The sequence below is a fragment of the Dasypus novemcinctus genome, chromosome 9 (genome assembly GCF_030445035.2).
Source record: "Dasypus novemcinctus isolate mDasNov1 chromosome 9, mDasNov1.1.hap2, whole genome shotgun sequence".
NCBI lineage: Eukaryota > Metazoa > Chordata > Mammalia > Cingulata > Dasypodidae > Dasypus > Dasypus novemcinctus.
In genome coordinates, this window is record NC_080681.1 from 38,084,367 (window position 1) to 38,098,244 (window position 13,878).

The 13,878-nt window shown below is 36.1% G+C and overlaps 1 protein-coding gene across 1 annotated transcript in view; it reads left to right on the plus strand.

Moving 5' to 3' along the window:
- The first annotated feature begins 1,716 nt into the window (after window positions 1–1,716).
- Window positions 1,717–13,878, plus strand: part of GTF2B (general transcription factor IIB) — a 39,241-nt gene continuing 27,079 nt past the window's right edge. The window contains exons 1-2 of the mRNA XM_004469696.4: window positions 1,717–2,168; window positions 6,678–6,784. Of these exons, the coding sequence (XP_004469753.1) occupies window positions 2,152–2,168; window positions 6,678–6,784 (124 nt within the window). The 5' untranslated portion in view covers window positions 1,717–2,151. The remainder of the gene's footprint in view (window positions 2,169–6,677; window positions 6,785–13,878) is intronic.

Consider the following 13,878-nt stretch of genomic DNA (forward strand, 5'->3'; position numbering starts at 1 on the left):
TACCCCTATAATAGGCACTTCTATATCACTGTTTCCAAAAGGGATGGAACAAGATAAATCTAAGGAACCTTCAAAATATTATCCCAAGTGATAGAAGCCAGAAACCAAAAGACAACATATCTTATGTTTCCATTTAAATGAAAAGTCCAGAAAAAGCAAATCTATGGAGACAGAATGTAGATCAGTGGGTTCCTGGGGCTGGAGAGTGAATGGTGATTAACTATAAATAGGCATGAAGCATCTTATTTGGGTGATGGAAATGTTCTAGAACGCGACTGTGGTGCTAGCTGCACAACTCAATAAAATCACTAAAAATCATTGAATTATATACTTTAAAAGGGTAAATTCAATAAAGTTTTTGTTAAAGAGATAAATTCAGATGGTTCACAGACTTTTAAAAATCATTTACTCAGTATGTAAAGCATTTAATACTTTAGAAGAATAACTAGCCTAACAAGTTGCAATTTCACTATAGTGATGTAAACTTTTCTTTTTAAAAAAATTTTAAGTTAAAAAGATGAATTAATTGAAATAGAATTATTGATACAAGTGGTGTCCAGATATAGAAGAAAAAGAAAAGAGGAGATTCTCAAAAATTAGGAATTTTGGTAAATACTAGTCTAGGTTCCTAGTCATTGCTTCCTAGGTGATAAAACCCAGTTTTGCTGTGTTTTTATTTTTAATCTCAATTATAAAAGTTAAATGGGATAATGTTGATGAAAATGCTTTATAATTTGCCAATGCTGTACTAATAAAAGAAAAGGAATGGCTTGCCTATTGCCTTCAATGTTAATATAAAACGGAAATCCTTACAAGGTATAAGAGACTTTTCAGGTGGGGCAGTTAGCTAAGTTAATCAGTTTTCTTGCCTCCCTCTTCTGGGGCTTCAATTTCTCTGATGCTTTCCTCCTTTAACATTTACTGAAAACCTACCAAGAATTCACTCGGTGCTAGGTCCATATTCTTAAACCCTAAGAAGAAGCCCAGTCACTCTCCTCTTCTTCTACCTCCTTTTCTCCATAGCCAAGTTACTCTACCAGGAAAATTCCCCGCCGGTTTGGTGCAGAACACCCTCAAATCCTTTTCCGGTTGTGCACGGCAGAGCTCAAAGGGTTTGGCATTTTTTAAACTCTCTCAAACATTAAGGGAGGAAAAAACCCCACAAGGGTGACTTTTAAAAATTACAGAATGGAAGACTGAAAAAAAAAAGAAATCCCCCATTCCCTTCTTGGGTACCGAGTGGCGTTTTAAGTCTCATCCCCCAAAACAACAAAGCAGTTACTATATTCTAAGTCCTTATCCCCCACTGAAACAGAGGAACACACTCTTCCAGTCACCACAGGGTCTAGGGTGGTGTGTTTCCTGCAAAAGTGGTATTCAGACATTGTTGGTTAATGGCAAATCTAGGGACACTTGGCGTTCTCTATTCGTTGTCAATACTTCAACTATGAGCGAAATTTGCAGAGGCCATGGAAAACAATCCTGGGCAGGGCCCATAAATCCCCACCTCACACTCTTTAGAATGTTCTCACAAGCTTTTGTTTAATCTCCTGCCAACTCTAAAAGGGTAGGCAAGGCAGATGTTATTACCACTTGTACTGATGGGGTAAGTGACGTGCCTAAGAAGGCACAGCATGTTAGCCGATGACAGAGCCTGAATTGACACCTGTTCTGGCTGATCTAAGTGAATTTCTCTTTTTACTCCAAATTCCTTAGTGACTACGAACCGGCCCTCAGAGCAAGCAAGAAGTTCCCTCACACTGAAGTAACCTACCCCTGGGACAGGAAGGGTTAACCCTTAACCCTCGAAGATATAGGCTTTGTCTCTACCACGAAGTCAGGGTTTTCTTCGTGGGTTGAGGTTAACTCTGATGTAGTAGCCCTTTTCCTCCGGAGTTTTCCTACGTAAGTTTTGTTAACTCGCCAAGCAACACAGTAAAATGCAGAAACAAGAGTGAGATACGAAAACGCAAAGCACGTGGCGTACGGGATCCCATCCCTTTCTTGGCCTTTCTCCCGACCCGTAGCCGCGCCCTAGTACGACTGCGTGGGTGACTCGCCTATAAAAGCCCGTCTACTAGCGTCTTCTCGCCACAATCGCTTCCTGGTCGCTGTGTGGTTGTTGTTGGTGGAACCGCGGTGGCCGTGAAGATGGCGTCTACCAGCCGGTTAGTATGTCCGGGCGAGGCCGGCGAGCTGAGGGGTGGGCGGCGAACACCAGGGTTGTTTAGGCGGTCATCGGGACGGCTGCGTCCGGCGAAGCGACCGGGAGATACGGGGGCGACGCGGCGGAACTGCCTAGCCAACCTGGACAAAGGCACTTCCAGACTGCGAAACTGTCAGAGGTGTCGCAGGGGCTACCGAGCCGTAGGCGTTACCGTCCCAGAGTCCTAGGTCTTCCTAAGACTTCTTTGTATGGTGGTCGTTTTACCCAGACACCACCCTCTGTGGGCCCCGTGTCCCTAGCCGCTGGCCTCTCGCCGATATTTCAGCCTCTTTTTTATATTTTTTTTATTTGTCAGTTTTGTCTACGTTTGTTTTTCGCCAAAGGCTCAACCAGTCTCAGCGCCCACCTTTCCAAAGAGCGCGAAAGGGTTAGAGCCAGTACTCTAGAGCTGACAGATTAGAATAGAGAACGTCAGCCTTGGTACCGGCTGGAAGCTGCTTGCCGTCCCCGCGACGCTGCGAAGTGGAAGATTGGGCTTTTCTGAATAGTAAATGAGTTCTCTGTTAAAGGATTTCTTTACAAATATCGTCTTCTCGATACTCCTGAAAAAAAATCTTGGCCTGCAGTAGATTAGTAAATTACTTACTTTTTTTTCTTTTTTTTAAATGCTAGGAACTCACTCTTTACACATTTTTAAAATGTAATATACGCGTGTCTACAGGAAATACATATGTGCCCTTGGGAAACAGCCTTTAATCTTGTGACCTAAAAAAATGCATGCAGACCCTAATTATATCTCTTATTACCTCTGTGAGGTAAATATTAGTATTTTTGCATAAATGTAAACTGAGTCACGCCAGTGTTGACTTTTCTAGGTTAGTGTAGGAACAGCTAGTAGAACGTAAAATTCCTCTTTACCTGTTATCACACATTTGGCATCTAGTTACCTCAAAATATATTAAATGTATCAGATTAATTTCTACGGTATTTCTGGAAGGCAATTCTGGAATAATTGTTAATAATCTATTATCTGTGGAATTGAGTCCCCAGTAAAAACTACTGATCACAGAACAGTAAGCTGGAGAAGTCTAGGCCCTTTGTGGTAACTGCCAAGACTTACCGTTTTAAGTTACTGTATTAAAAAGCAAATAAGAAAGGGGCTGTCAGCTTTAGCTAATAGTTATTTAGAAGTAACTCTTAAGGCTAATGACATCCTTGTTTACTGATTCTAATTCTATGATTGAATGCTCAATCATTCTATCTGGGTGTGGTTTTGTCAGGTAAGTCAGAAAACACACTTAACTTCCAAAACTTTTAGCTTCCCAGAGTTACCCAGGTACAACTTAAACTATCTCATGGCAGTAGATCTTGGAGGGTAAATGTCATATTTGGCATTGCTTTTGCATAAAATATATTAAAACAGGAAATTTCATTTGTAAAAAGTGTTGCAGCATTTAGATAGTACAGATAGAGTAAATTTAAATTCACTTGATAGATTCTTTGCCCAAAGAATATATATACCTTTGTGTGCCTCTGTTTCCTTAATTTGCTTAAAAAAAAAAGGTTTAAAATAAATTTTTTTCAAGATATATCCAGTTCTTAAATTTGTGACCTTGCACTTACACATCTCTCAGGTTTTTCTTTGACTACTGAAAACAAAGAAAGGTCAATGTTAGTACTTCTCTTTTAGCATTTCCCCCCCTCCACCCCAAGAAAGATATATAGTCACTAAGTTATGAAACTAGAGTTCTCACAAAGATGAGCACAAGGCTGGGCTCAAATCTAAGCCCCACCTCTTATTTTTTCAATGACTTTGGGCAAGTTATTTCTGAGCATCATCTTTAAAATGGAGATAATCCTCTCTTGCAGGGTTGTTAAGATTAATAATATACATATGACACTAGACACCTAGTAGGCACCCAGTAAATGGTAGCTGTAAAATGAAGTTTAGGATTAACTGTCTCCTTAGGTAGTCCAAATTGTTTTCACATATGTGGTGGTTTTCTCCATTCCTTCCGTATTATTTCTCTGCCCTTATTTCCTTTACCACCCCCACTAGTTGTGTGGTTCCTCTTTTATATTACTCTTGTGGATAATTTGATTAAAAGTTAACTACTTTAGCATGACTTCATTTTATTTTGGATAGATAGCACAAACAGTACAAAATCAAAAGTAGAAAAGAGTATACAATGAAAAACAGTCTCCCTCATTCCCTGGCTCCCAGCCATCTAATTTTCCTCAAAAGTAGCCATTCTTACCAGTTTCTTGATATCTGCCTAGAGATTATGTAGTTTAAAAAACATGTATATATGTTCGTGCTTCCCTTCCCCTAAAAACGTGGTTGAATGTATACTGTGTTCATTACCTTTCTTATGTCTTTTTATTGGAGTTAACACACAAATTTTAAGCGCACAGCTCGGTTATTATTCAGTGAGCATACGCACATAGCTACCATCCAGTTCAAGAAATCAAACACCACTAGCACCCCTGAATCTTCCCTTGTGTCCTCAATCATTACCCCTTCACAAAGATAACCACATCCTGACTTCTGATACCTTAGATGGTTTTGCCTGCTTTAAAGTTTACGTAAATAGGATCATCCAAGATGTATTCCTCTGGGTCTAGTTTCTTCTGGCCAGCATTTTGAGATTTGAGTTATTGCATTTAACTGTAGTTCATACCTTTTCCATGTTGTATAGAATTTCTGCCATACTCATTTCACTTAACCTATTTTTTGAAAAGCATTTTTATAACATTATAGAGACATAAATACTACAAGATTGTCTATCTACTTTTTAATGGTACAGAAATATTACCATTATCAGTCCTTCATAAGATGTGTTCCACATGACTGCCCATTTTTTTCATTCGTAGTTAATGTTATTTTGTTAACATTTTTCTCTTTATTTCTACATGGTTTTTCAAAATTTATACCAACTGTTTAACATTTTTTTGTCATGATTTATTAAAATATTTTCCTAACAGGAATTTATGGTATAAGCACAAATATAAAGCAAGGCCCCATTTTCCCATTGAGAAGACCCAGAAGGTGTTTTGATTAACTTGAATATATAAATTTTGGAAGATATGCATTATTTTAATAGTTTTCCAGTGGATACCATCTTCTTAGTTACTTGAGAATTAGTGTTCTGAATTGTATGTGCTAGCAATAGAAACCAAAGCCACAAATACTTATTTATATACTATTAGAATAGTTAATTTTGTCTTCTAGATGTCTGTCTGTGATGCCCAGGACATAACCATTTACTGAATTTCTTGAAGCGAACTTTTCAAAGGCTTATTTTTTTTTTAAGATTTATTTTTTATTTATTCCTCCTCCCCCCCCGCCCCCCGAGTTGTCTGCTCTCTTTTGTCCATTCACTGTGTGTTCTTCTGTGACCACTTCTATCCTTACAAGCGGCACCGGGAATCTGTGTTTCTTTTTTGGTTGCATCATCTTGTGTCAGCTCTCCATGTTACAGCGCCATTCTTGGGCAGGCTGCCCTTTCTTTTACGCTGGGCGGCTGTCCTTACGGGGCACGCTCCTTGCATGTGGGACCCACTCCTTGTGCATGGGGCTTCCCTACGCAGGGGACACCCTTGTGTGGCAGGGCATTCCTTGCACACTTCAGCACTGCGCATGGGCCAGCTCCACACTGGTCAAGGAGGCCAGGGATTTGAACCATGGACCTCCTATGTGGTAGGCGGATGCCCTATCCATTGGGCCAAGTCCGCTTCCTTCAAAGGCTTATTTTGATGATGCCAATCATTTGTGATTGAAAGATCATACCCCCCAGAAATAATTACTAAATGTATGTTCAATTACTTTGTCACTTTTTAAACTGATTCTCTTAAGTCATTTAAAGCTAATGTGTCTTGCCCAAATTGCTTTATTGTTCAGAATAAAATAACAGCAAATTATCAACATCACAAATAGTTTAAGAAATAGTTTCTTGAATGTTTAAAAGCTTTATTCTTGACTAAATGAAATCATTAGGTCTTAAGTTCAGAGCCGTCTCTGCCATCACTTTTATATACCCATTAAGTTTAATGTACTGTTTTAAACGTATTACTAAGATAACTAGCAAGTAGGAGAACACAAATTTAAAATATATTCTGTAACCAGAGAAATCAGTGGCAAAAGGCACAAACCGGATGGTTAATCTAAATGCCACAGATTATTATGATGCTAGCCATTACACTAATAAAGATTTTTTAAAATCTTAGTAGCCTATATGTTATGAGAAGAAATATTTTTGTCTTTTATTTTACTTTTGAAAGCCATCATGTCTGTAAACCAGTAGCTAATAAACATAGTTCCAATGGAATCTACCTGTTTTATTACTAGCTATAATATAAAGGAACCTAACTGGAGTGTTTACTTTGAAAACTTAATTGAATGGGTTATAAATGTCAGAAAAGTGTTAAATTCCTTTTTTTTTTTTTAACCCAGAAAACTCCTTTGTTAAATATTGATTGGGAAGCTAAAAAAAAAATTCTTTTCATTTAGTTTGGATGCTCTTCCAAGAGTTACATGTCCAAATCATCCTGATGCGATTTTGGTGGAGGATTACAGAGCTGGTGATATGATCTGTCCTGATTGTGGCCTGGTTGTAGGTGAGTAGTGATGGTTTTACCTGAAATCACTATTTTGAGTACCTCTTGCATTTATATATTTTTCAAACTGTCTTTTAATGAATACAGTTTTACTCTTTTTCCCACAAGTAACTCATATTTATTGTAAAACAAACAGAAAAGGGAAGCAAAAACAAGTAAGAGAAAAAACAAACCATACAGAGATATCTATATTTTATTGTATATCCAGATAGTGCATATGTTTCATAGTGTGGGGTGTGAGGGAACTTTAAAATTGAAACAGCTGATCTAAAAGAAAAGACCCTCAGCATCTTCTTGAGCCCTTAGTCAGATATGGGGTAGAAGAGAGGGGTGACACACATGCATATGAAATAATGATTAAATGTAATCCAACTTCTGTGGACTTGGTATACTTTAGAAACTAGATAAACATGATTTATGTCAGAGTTACAAAGATAAGTCTGTACCGAGTTGCATCCAAGACCTTTTAATTACCAAGTTTATCTTTCATACAGATAGGAAGTCATTTTCTATTTCTAAATTTCTAGTATAAAATTTTTATTGCCAATAATACGACTTCTTAAAATTCTTTTTATTCTACCTCTCATTTATGTAGGTATGCTACAGAACTGTAGAATAAAGATGATCTGTTTAGAAATATGCTTAGTACCTGAGAATAGGAATAATACTTCAATTTGAATTATTTAAGAGTGAGCATACTAGTAGTAGGATTGTGGGAAATATAATAGAAACATTGGTGGTGATATGCTATGAAAGTCTTAATTTGGAGGACATCTTCCATGTTCATCCAAATAAGCTTCTTGCCTTAGCTCTTCCTCAGTGGGAGCTTTAAAGCATTACAAAGTTACTAATAGAAATCGAGATCCATTAGCAATTATATTCTACTCAGTTACATAATATTAACAGTTAATACACTTAATACATGCTGGATACTCTGCTAAATGATTTACATATTCATTCAGTTTAGACTGAATGAATACCTGTTGGTGAAATAAGTACCAACATTATCTTCATTTTACAGATGAGGAAACTGAGATTTAGATGTGGTGTCTGGCTGCACAGTCTCCACAGGAGCTATATTTCTATCCTGTATTGCCTATCATAAGCAATGAGTTCAGTCTGGGATCAGCAAACTATAGCCCAACTGCCAGTTTTCACATGGCCTGGAAGCTAGGATTGGTTGTTACATGTTTAAATGGTTGGAAAAAATCAAAAGCATATTAATACTTATGTCTTATGGAAATTACATCAAATTAAAATTTCAGTGTCCTTGAAGTTTTTTTGGAACACAGCCATATTCATTTATTTATGTGTTGTCTATGACTGCTTTCACACTACAACCACAGCATTTAGTAGTTGCAATGGAGACTGTGTGTTGCTCTCTTATCACTTCATGCTACTGCTCTCCACTCTAAATCTCAGTGATGCTGTATTTTGAGTGCCATACATGTCACCATACTGTAACATATTTGTTACTTTTTTATTACCAGTGTTTACCCATCATGTCAAAACAAAGAAAGCAGTATACTTTGAATGTTGTGTTTTAAAGCACAGTGGAGTGCAGATTATTTTGTTATCAAATTAGATGGCAAAACGTATTTATTATATAATAATATCATGACCCTACTAAAGAATACAATAAACATTGACATTATCAGACTAAGCACTCATCACAATATTCCTGTCTCAGCAAAAACAATAGTCAGAAACTTAGAAAACTTAAAATGAAATATCTCATTAAAGCCTGTTCATCAGAAAAAGTGAAAATGAAAATAAGCCTGCAACTAAAGTGTATTTTTGAGTGACTTATTTGTGGGCCAACCAAGAAAAGCCAAAGGTGAGTCAGTCAATTTCAGTTTGATTACAACAGCTAAAGAAATGTGTGCAGAGAAAAACTTATTTAAGGCTATTAGACTTTCAGCAAAAGTAGTTGCTTGAAGAGTTGAGGACATGGGGAGCAGCATCAATATTTAAAAAATCAAGGTGGGAAGTGAATGTAGCTGAGTGGTTGAGTGCCTGTTTCCCATGTACAAGGTTCTGAGTTCAATCTTTAGTACCTCCTAAAATATATGTGTATAAATCAAAATAAAAGCCAGTGATTTCATGTATTTTTCCTTGGTTGTTGATGAGTCAGCAATTGTTACTGATAATGTTCAGTTTATTCAAGGAGTCAGTCTTGAGTTTGAAGTCACTAAAGAATTACCCTCTATGAATTGTCTACATGAAACAACTACAGGAGAAAATATTTTCAAAGAAGTTGAAAAAACACTTAATTCACTATTACCTGTAGGAGTGTTATAACTGATGGTGATAAAAATATGAGTGGAACAGAAGATACCATGTTTGGATAAATTTACAAAGATTGTAAAAATGTAAGGTGTTTAAAGCCTATTGTTATTCGTCAGCAAGTACTTTGTAGAAAATATTTTAAACTAACCTTGTTATTGAACCAGTAGTGTGTCAGCAGTGTACTTCATTCACTCTCATGGACTTAACTATCATCACTTCTATGGATTTTTTGTTAGATATGGATGCTGAATATCCAGACTTTACCTACTACTCAGAAGTTTGGTAGTTTAGCAGTGCCATATTTTTTATTGTAATTTTATTTTTTAGCTTAGGGCCAAGACTGAAATTTTTCTGAACCTGTACTGCCCTCACTCACTAAATGACTGTGGACTTAGCTTTTGCCACACACATGTTGATGTTTTTTAATGAAGTTGATCTAAAATTATAAAGTGAAACAGTGTGCTTATCTACAAAACTTAGGCTGCAGTACAATCTATTTGACAACTAACATTGAATCTCAGTAATATCAGATTGCTTTATTATACTCAAAACAGTGTTGTTAAAAGTTAAAATAAGATCATTCCCTACACATTTGCAGTAGATAAATTTTCTGAGCTCAAGCTACAGTTTCAGCAATGTTTTTTAGACTTCGATATATGTGCAAAGGAGGTTTTCTTATTTCAAAAACCATTTAACTGCAATTAAGGAACTTCCTTCCTAAGCTTCAATTGGACATGATTAATCTGCATACTAAAAGGCAGAGAAATACCAAGAGAAAAAAGGGTAACAAAATTCTGTAAATGTCTTCCAAGCAATGAAAATGCTCAGTTAAAATCTCATGCTTGAAACTACAATGTAAACTATAATCCATGCCATGTAGCAGTGCTCCAAAATGTATTCACCAAATGCAATGAATGGGCCACAGTGATGAAAGAGGTTGTTGATGTGGGAAGAGTGGGATGGGGTGGGGTGTGGGGTATGTGGGAACCTCATATTTTTTAATGTAGCATTTTTTGTGATCTGTGTATCTTTAAAAAAAAAAAAAAGACCAAAAAAAATTTTTTTTAATTTCATGCTTGTATGTAACTCAAGGATAAAAAAGCAACCCAAATACAAAATGGGCAAAAGATTTGAAGACATTTCGCCAAAGAGGAAATACAAATGGCCAAAAACACATGAAAAAATGTTCAGCATCACTAGCTGTTAGGGAAATGCAGATCAAAACTGCAATGAGATAACCATTTCAACACCTTAAAGAACGGCCATTATTGAAAAAAAACAATGGAACACATGTAGCTCAGTGGTTGAGTGCCTGCCTTGCATGTTTGTGGTCCGGGGTTCAATCCCCACTATCTCCTTAAAACAACAACAACAGAAAGCCAAAAAATAGAAAACTACAAGTGCTGGAAAGGATGTGGAGAAACAGGAATATTTCCTTTACTTTTGGTGGGATTGTAGAATGGTGGAAGACAGTTTGGTGATTCGTCTTGAAATTATTGAATATAGAATTGCCATGACCCAGCAGTCCTGTTACTAGTAATATATTCAGAAGAACTGACATTTGCACACTGATGTTCATAGCAGCATTATTCACAATTGCTAAAATATGGAAACAGCCCAAATGTCCATCAGCCAATGAATGGATAAACAACATGTGGTATATGCACACAATGGAATACTGTTCAGCTGTAGGAAGTAATGAAATCAGGATGCATATGACAATGTGGATGAACCTAGAGGATATTATGTTAAGTGAAATAAGCCAGACACAAAAGGACAAATACTGTATGGTCTCACTGTTATGAACTAAATACAATGAGTAAACTCACAGAGTTAAGCTCTAGAGTATAGTTTACTAGGAAATAGAAGGTGGGTTGAGAATGGGAGATGATGCTTAATGCATGTAGCATTATTAATAAGGTTATAAAAGTGTAAAAATGAATAGAATTGATAGTAACACGTAATATAACTAACACTGCTGATTTATAAATATGATTGTGGCTGAAAGGGGTAGTCTGTGGAAGAAAAAGTCAATTGGAGGACTAGAGAATAATGTAGGGAATGTATAATATCGTGATTTCGGTGGTGGATTTAGATTATGGTAATAAAAATATGAGTAGGCTTTTTTACAGAGTGCTAAGAATATGGTGATACACAGGAAAATTACAACTATGTAATTTATGGATGATAGTTAACAGTAATATAATATTTAATGTCAAGAAGGTATTTTTTCAATATAAGGAACAACAATAAAGGGATATAAGAGGATATGGGATTTTTCCTTTTGAAGTAATGAACGCATTCTAAAATGGACTGAGGTGTTGGCAGCACAACTGTGTGATGAAAATGAGAGCCACTGAGGGTACACTTTGAATGTGAGTCGTACAAAGCATGGGAACCCATATAACTTAGGGAATCTAGTGGTGGATGGAGGACTGTGGTTAACAGGACAAAAATGTGTTCTCCTGAACGATAACAAATATGTAATACTAATATAAGGTGTTAATAATTGGGTGGATTGGGGGGGGTAAATACAGCAAATGTAAGATATAGGCTATAGTTAGTAATATTTTGACAATGCTGTTTCATAGTCTGTAACAAATATTTCACAACAATGCAAGGTGTTGGTTGTAGGGAGCTATATGGGAGCCTTATATGATAGGCATGTTTGTTTTGTAAATTCACAATTTAAAAAAATTATTATTATTATTTTAGGTACTGGGGCTGGGGGTTGAACCCAGGACCTCATATGTGGGAAACTGGCACTCAACCACTGAGCTACATCAGCTCCCCTGAGTTGGTTTTTTCATTGTTTTGCTTGTAGTTTGTTTTTAAGAGGCACTGGGAACCGAACCCAGGACCTCTCATGTGGGAAGCAGGCACTCAACTGCTTGAGCTACATCTGCTCCCACAAATTTTACTCTACATTTATTGTTTATGTTCTCTTATGAGTGATATACTTCAATAAAATTTTAATATTTAAAAAAAACTCATACTTATGGATTAATACCAGTATTTGATGGTACCTATCTGTAAGAAGACATTTTCAAATAAGAAATACATAAAATCTTGTACACATCACTATTGACAGATGAACCTTTGTAATCAATATCAATGGTAGGGACTGACTTTGAACTTTAAGTGAAATTCTATCCCCCAAAAAGAGAATTCCATTCTTCTCATTAGATATTTATTATAATAAACTATTCAATTGTTACTATATTTTTAATTTCATCACTTAAAAATTTGTGGATTTTTTTTTCTCTTTAAGTACCTATGTAATAATCTTAATTTTGCCTCTTGATCCACAAAACCTAAAGTATTTGCTATATGGCCCCTTACAGAATATTTTTGCTGATCCAATTGTTAAATAAGAGGATCCTAATTCTTTCCAAAGTATTAAGATTAAACTGATATGGTGTGAAGGTTAAGCAGAGACATAAAATTAAAGATAATTTCAGCTTCTTGACTCTCCTGAGTTCTGTAGCCATTGTAAAAGTACTACCAAAAACAAAAAAAAAAAGGGAGTAGATGTGGCTCAAGTGGTTGAGTGCTGGCTTCTCACTTAGGAGATCCCAGGTTCAATCCCCAACCCTGGTACTTCAAAAGGAAAAAAAAGTACAAAATGTTTCTGGTTTATTTCCAGCCCATCCATAAGTTTCACTTTCATTTTAACCAGCAAGAGTTGGGTAAGTTTAACCAACTAGGAAAGGAAGGTATAATTCACAAAGCTTATTTGCTGTTTTTGTTCTTGGAATCCCTCATTTTTACTTGGATTTTTCCTTTTTTTAAAAATAATTTTATTATAAATTTTTAAAAAATATTTCATTTATTCCTCCCCCCTTGTTGTTTGCACTCACTGTCTTCTCTCTGTGTGTGCTCATTGTATGCTCTCTCTGTCTGCTCATCTTCTTTTTAGGAGGAACAGAACCTGAACCCAGAACCTCCCATGTAGGAGGTGGACACCCTAACGCTTGAGCCAAATCCATTCCCTGCTTGTTGTAACTCTCATTGTGTTTCCTTGTGTCAATTCACAGTCTTACTCGTCTTCCTTAGGAGACACTGTGAACCAAACCCAGGGCCTCCATGTGGTAGGCAGGCACCAACTGCTTGAGCCACATCCACTTCCCTGAATTTTTCTGCTATAGGAAACCAAAGGAAGTTAATTTTCTTTTTGTTTTTACTTTATTTACTTAGCAGTCTTGAACACCAGCCTCAGAATTACTTATATTTTATTCGATCTAAAGCTACTAGGCTCATTTTTAAGGTTTGAGAATTATAAAATATAATCTGATCAAATTTCCTTTTTTTAATTTCTATTAATATCTCTGATTGGTTCTTCTCATGCAAACAAAATATTACTAACACTTGTTTTAATATGTACAGAAAACTCATTCACAGATATTTGTGGTGTGTGATATGTCCTGCAAGTGAAGAATCCATTCCATGTCCAAACTAGAGGCTGCTAACAAAGTTGTATCTTGCTGAGAATGTCACCAAACAAATTAAGTTGAAAACAGCTTAATTGAACATGATGCTCCATGAGTCTAAATTTTTAAAAAAGAATAAATAAAATAAATAAATATATATGCACATATACATACATTTGTATGTGTTTATGTTTATCATTGTCCTCTATCAATAACAAATTATGTGTTTTTGGATTTGCATCATCTTACTGGTATAAAAGTATGTGCTCTTTTGCTAGCTTATATGTGATGAAGTACCACAGACTGAGTGGCTGAAAACAACAAATTTATTGTCTCTCTATTCTTTAGGATGGAAGTTAGAAATTAAGGTGTCAG